General features: G+C 40.6%; 1 protein-coding gene across 4 annotated transcripts in view; it reads right to left on the bottom strand.

Annotated features, from left to right (window-relative positions):
* AKAP7 (A-kinase anchoring protein 7) overlaps nt 1-5,526 on the bottom strand; it is a 79,824-nt gene that overhangs the window by 47,517 nt on the left and 26,781 nt on the right. For 3 of the 4 annotated variants that reach the window (XR_001863723.1, XM_017739466.1, XM_017739468.1), the window contains exon 6: nt 2,864-3,008. Coding sequence is in view for 3 of the 4 variants with exons in the window: in XM_017739466.1 (XP_017594955.1) it covers nt 2,864-3,008 (145 nt within the window). In the remaining variant the exon portion in view is untranslated. Of the gene's footprint in view, nt 1-460; nt 2,310-2,863; nt 3,009-5,526 lie in introns of those variants that run through there. The other variant, XM_017739469.1, reaches the window with a different exon arrangement.

Raw genomic sequence — 5,526 nt, 5'->3', positions numbered from 1 at the left:
TTATCATATCAATCTCTTTTGGTTCCCGTATTTTTAAACATACTTTTAAATAAATGTGCAGCTGATATGCGTTGTGGCACTTATTAGCCATGGAATCATAGAATATGCTGAGTTGGAAGGGACCCATCAGGATCACCGAGTCCAACTCCTGGCCCTGCTCAGGACACCCCAAGACACCATGTGCCTGAGAACATTGTCCAAATGCTTCTTGAACTCTGTCAGGCTTGGTGCTGTCACCACTTCCCTGGGAAGCCTGTTCCAGTGCCCAAATATCCTCTGGGTGAAAAACCTTTTCCTGCTATCCAACCTAAACCTCCTCTGACTCAGCTTCATGCCGTTTCCTCAAGTCCTGGCACTGGGCAACAGAGACAAGAGATTGACTCCTGCCCCTCTGCTTCCCCTCACAAGGAAGTTGTAACTGCAATGAGGTCTCCTCTCAGTCTTCTCCAGGCTGAGCAGACCAAGTGCCCTCAGTCACTCATCATGTCGCTTCCCCTCAAGGCCTTTCACCATCTTTGTGGCCCTCCTCTGGACACTGTATAATGGCTTCACATCTTTCTTACACTGTGGCACCAAAATCTGCACACAGGACTCGAGGTGAGGCTGCCCCAGTGCAGAGCAGAGCAGGACAATCCCCTCCCTTGCCCAGCTGGGGATGCTGTGCCTGATGCCCCTCAGGACACATTTGGCCCTCCTGGCTGCCAGGACATGGTAGTAAGCAAGTCTTTGCTGTGAATGGATTTCTGACATTAATTCTGATCCCCTTTTAGATCTTTTCATCATATTAAATGCAAAAATCTCAACTCTGACCAAACTCTAGGTAACAAGTAAATTCTGTTTCTGTAATTTCTGTGTACTTCAAGGAAAAGACAACTGCTTGTGTACATGTACATGTAAGAAGAACTAGAGCTGGATACAGAGTTTTGTCTGTATTAAGTAGTTTTCCAATTTCACTATTTTTGATGTATTAGTAGAACCACATTAACACCCTTGTTTTAATGTCCTAGCAACTATAATTACTAAAAACCCTATTCAAATCACATTTTAAACCACTTTAAAATTAATGTTTCAAAGTTCATTAAAATACAATTTCTTCTTCTCTGAAATTAAAAAGTAAGTAATTTAAACTCTATTCCAATATAGCTGTTTTCCTTCACCTGTTGACTTTAAATAAATATATATTAACGTGTACAAAACCAAGAAATTAAATGCAGATATTTCACCAAGATGCATCTAAATCCATATAGAACTGAGAAAAATGGGGATAATAACAGTGCACTTTCTTAATCTAATATCAGTGAAGAACATCCATTCTTTCTACGGCTAGAGAAAGTCAGATGTAGTGCTCATGTAAAAATAATTCAAAGCAGAGTTCTGTTTGGACTGTGAAAATGACACATAAATTCTTTATGCATTGTCATACTGGGATTGAGTTAAAGCCAAACAAGCATCTGATTCTTGCTTTGAATACTGGTTGATTGACTGCTGTTGTAAACCATTTAATGGGACTCACATTCAAAAGACTGCTGAAAGACTGTCTCATTTTAGCAATCTGAGATGTCAGTAACAAGGTAAGTTCAAGAAGAGAGATTTCAACAAATGTTTGGGAAAAACATTGTCCATATCTACCAAATATACTCCTAAACAGATTTTTTTTTATTGAGTTATATACTGAATTCCTTAATCAGACATATATTCCAAAATAGTCTGAAGAATATTTGTAAATAGTGCAGCTTCAATTTCACCCAAATCAAAATTTTTATACCATGTTAAATGATCTTGTAATTTCTCTCTCTGAGGCATTTGGACGCATACAAGTAATATTTAAATGTACAAACATGTACAGAAGACATTATATATATAGCTATATACACAAAGATAAACATGAGACATGCATAACACAAGGTAATAAATATAAGACAGATATATAGATAGATAAATAAATATGTGTAAAGATATCTCATTTTGATTTTAACTGATCTGGATTTTGCAATAGTTTTGCTATATCCTACCCTTTTTTCCTCTGTACTGCTTTTGATTTTTTTGTAACAATTTACCTAAGCTAAAGAAAGGTGACCCTAAGCACAGCCAAAAACATTAACAGCAACTAGATTTGTGAAGTGCCTGACGTTTAAAGTATTGTGTAAGTATTAATTAAAAGTCCTCAAAACAATCCTCAAGACCAGTAAGCACTTCCAGCAGCAGCACTGCAGCACAGAAAAAGAAGTCACCACAAGGGAGAAACCAAATTGTCACCAAAGCCCTACACGTAGTCCTGAAACCAGCACTAACTTCTAACAGTGGTATTTCTGTTAAGACAAAGCACAAAGACACAACTGTGATTTATAACATTGCAATAATCTAGCAAGGTGTTTCTACAATGTTGAAAGTCTAATGGTATCCTGAAGAGTTATTATCAAATCTGTGGTACCACTGAAATTCTCACTGTTTATGAATGTAGTCCAAGTAGGGTCACATCTCTGCCAAACCAGAGACATTTCACCCAGCTTTAATCATCTGTAAGTACTGTGTCTAATCTGACTTAGTCACGCAGCCTGTCTTTAAAGTCAACAGACAGATGAGCAACTCTGGAGAGTGAGACATCTCACTTATCTTAAACAATCATTTTAGGATGAGAAATTTAATGGGATTCTGGAGATGGATAATTGAACAGAAACTTTTAGCTGCCAGCAAGAACCTGCAAGAGCACAGAGTTCCGGCAGAGCCAAGGCTGAGGGAGAGACTTCTGTCAAACTCCATGGATATTACAAGAATTGCCTAACACACACTCCAGAAAAAAATGGCTTTTTGCACATATAACTCAGAGACACAACTCATCAGAAGAAAATTAAGATGTACTTACCAAAAACAATAGAGGATTCACAGTAGTAGTAACCATTTGGTTGCTTTTTTTTCAACATGGAGCAAAGATCAAAGCGGTGCAAGATCTCATCTCCAAAATAATGGTTTTTGAAATCTTCATACAGACTAGAGTCAATTTTCTTCACCTTTAAAAAAGCAACATAAAATTCAATTAGGCATTCTACTTGGAGACTGAATTTTCATATTTAATTTCTATAGTTTTCATTTTAGCCATAAGTATAATTAGGATGGAAAACTACTTCAAGATCCAAAAAAGAATACAGAAATAATCATATGCCAAATCTTCTGCTTTAGGGAAGCACTGTCTACTTCAGAACTAAATGAAATAAAAATGTCATTAGTTCTCCTTTCCATCATTTCATCTTTAGACCTGTAGGAAACAAAAACATACACAATACTACAACTGCTTTAACTTCAAATGGTTTGCAACAGTGTTCATGGAACATGTAACTGGAAATTATTCTTGCTATCATCACTGGGCATGCTACAACAAGGAAGAATCTCAAATGGTTGTCAAGGGCAGTTTTCTGAGTCATTAAAATCAGCACACAGGAAAAAATGGTTGTATTTTATTAGCACTGGACTTTTTAACCTCAGTAAATCTAAAAACTTACTGTGATTTATAATATTGAAATCAGTATGCAGTTGATACATGAAGCGGAACATAAATATTCTATTAAGCTATTTTCAGAAAACATCATTTCAGTAGTTATTTTAGGAGTTTAGGGGTCCTCATTCCATTCCACTGTCAATCAAAATATAGGATCTCTGTAGAAATTCAGTCTTTTCTCCTTCAATCTACCTCCCAATAATGCTGTTTGCTATTTAAATATCACTACTCCATGATAAGGAATGTTAGGAGCCTCTAGCAGCCCCAGCCCAGTGCTCCCTATTGCCCAGCTGCTGGACCCCAGTTGAGTGTGTGGAGTCCCAGTCTTTGATGGATGTACCTGCTGCTTTCACCTCCCAGAAACACTCATGCTCAAAGGACATGGACATTGCTGGCTATATGGATGCCACTGCCTTCACCAGCACCCGCACATGGGGCTCACAGGACACACAAGTGCAGGTGGCTCCTGGCAGGGACAGAAGCTCAGCAGTGCAGGACACACATGACTCCTGTCCCCTCTGTCCACCTGGCATCCCTGCCCAGATTACCAGGCTCTTACTGAGCCCACGGGTCTCCCACATACTGGCTGGCTCTGCTTGAGGTTTGGCAGTGAACACCTACACTCCTCACACACACAGTGTGGGGAGGATACAGACATTTGCCCCTGGCAATGTCAGACAAGTGCACCCACCAGGCTCATTTTAAACAGGACTAGCCCCTTTTGCAGTCCATACTGTCTACTCCTCTTTTGTGTTCTTCCCCAACCTCTCCCCCTGCACACACCCTGCATTTGCAGAGTCAACCTGCCAGCATCCTGGACCCTCGGCTTTACATGCCCAACAGCTGCAAAGTCCACGTTTGCCTGTGTGTGGTTTCTCAGCAGCCCATCAGTGTGAAAAGTAAAGTCTACTTTAGTGAAGGTCAAAATGTTTTTTCATTTCCTTAATCTCCGAAATGATGACATCTAGTGGTGGATGCTTTTCATTTCAGGAAGTGGAAATTCGGGAGCCTACATCTCCGTGAAGTCTACCTTTATTCCATCCTCACAGTCGTTACCTAAAATTGTATATTCTATGGCTAAACTAGTCCTTATGTACCAAGGTTATTCCGAAATTAAATCATCATTCCTTGATTTTTGGCTGACAGTTCTTGGAAATACAGTTAGACATCAATTAGAAATAAAAAAAAAGACCTTTTCAGCCAGGAGAACATTTGTCAAAATGTGAAGCCTTGAGTACTTCTGGAATGAAATGAAGAAAACATAAAAATCACAACTTCATGCTCCAACAAAAAAAATAGCATTTACAAGAGGTTGGGATGTTGCTTGTCAAAGACAGATTGGTAAGGTGTGAATCAAATGTTGAATGCTCAGGAACTGAGTTGTGCTTGTGATGCACTACTGAAAGGTATTTGGAAAAGCAGCCCTGGGAAAACTATGATATATTTAGTAACTGGAACAATTTCTGGAATGCTGCTTGCAGTGAGATGTGAAAGGATGAAGCAATGCAGGTGCACAGGAAGGTCATGGCTCATTTCTTAACTGAAAGGGTCTGGAGCAGTAGAGGTGCAAGTGAAAAGTTGTTACCACATGGGAATAGAACACATGCTGATTATAAAGATAAGCTGTAATGGGGGAGGTGAGAAACAAGAGTACTTGAGAGGCCACTTTGAAGCGTTTGGTGCTGGAATGGGAGGAGGAAGACATCTGCCTCTCGAGGAAGCACAGTAATGGATAATGCCTGTAAAGGACATGGCTGTGTAACACGGGCCTGGAGAGGCACGGCATGAGGAGCTCTTGAAGGACTGGCAGGGCACCAGGGAGCTAGCCTTTGGCAGTCCTGCCATATCTGGTTTTTCTCCCTGTGTCTCTGGGAAGGTGCAGCCTGCCATCCCCAGCCCACAGCTGAACCCCATGCAGTCCCCCTGGCTGCTGCCACAGTCAGCCTTGGGACCAGGGGCAGGAAGGCTCCAGTGGTGACAGCGCAGGTAGCAGAGACGCAAGCAGCTCCGGGCTCCGTGTGCCAGACCCCACA

Source organism: Corvus brachyrhynchos, unplaced genomic scaffold, assembly GCF_000691975.1.
Source record: "Corvus brachyrhynchos isolate BGI_N302 unplaced genomic scaffold, ASM69197v1 scaffold14, whole genome shotgun sequence".
NCBI classification, from domain to species: domain Eukaryota; kingdom Metazoa; phylum Chordata; class Aves; order Passeriformes; family Corvidae; genus Corvus; species Corvus brachyrhynchos.
This window is presented reverse-complemented; position numbering and strand designations above follow the sequence as displayed.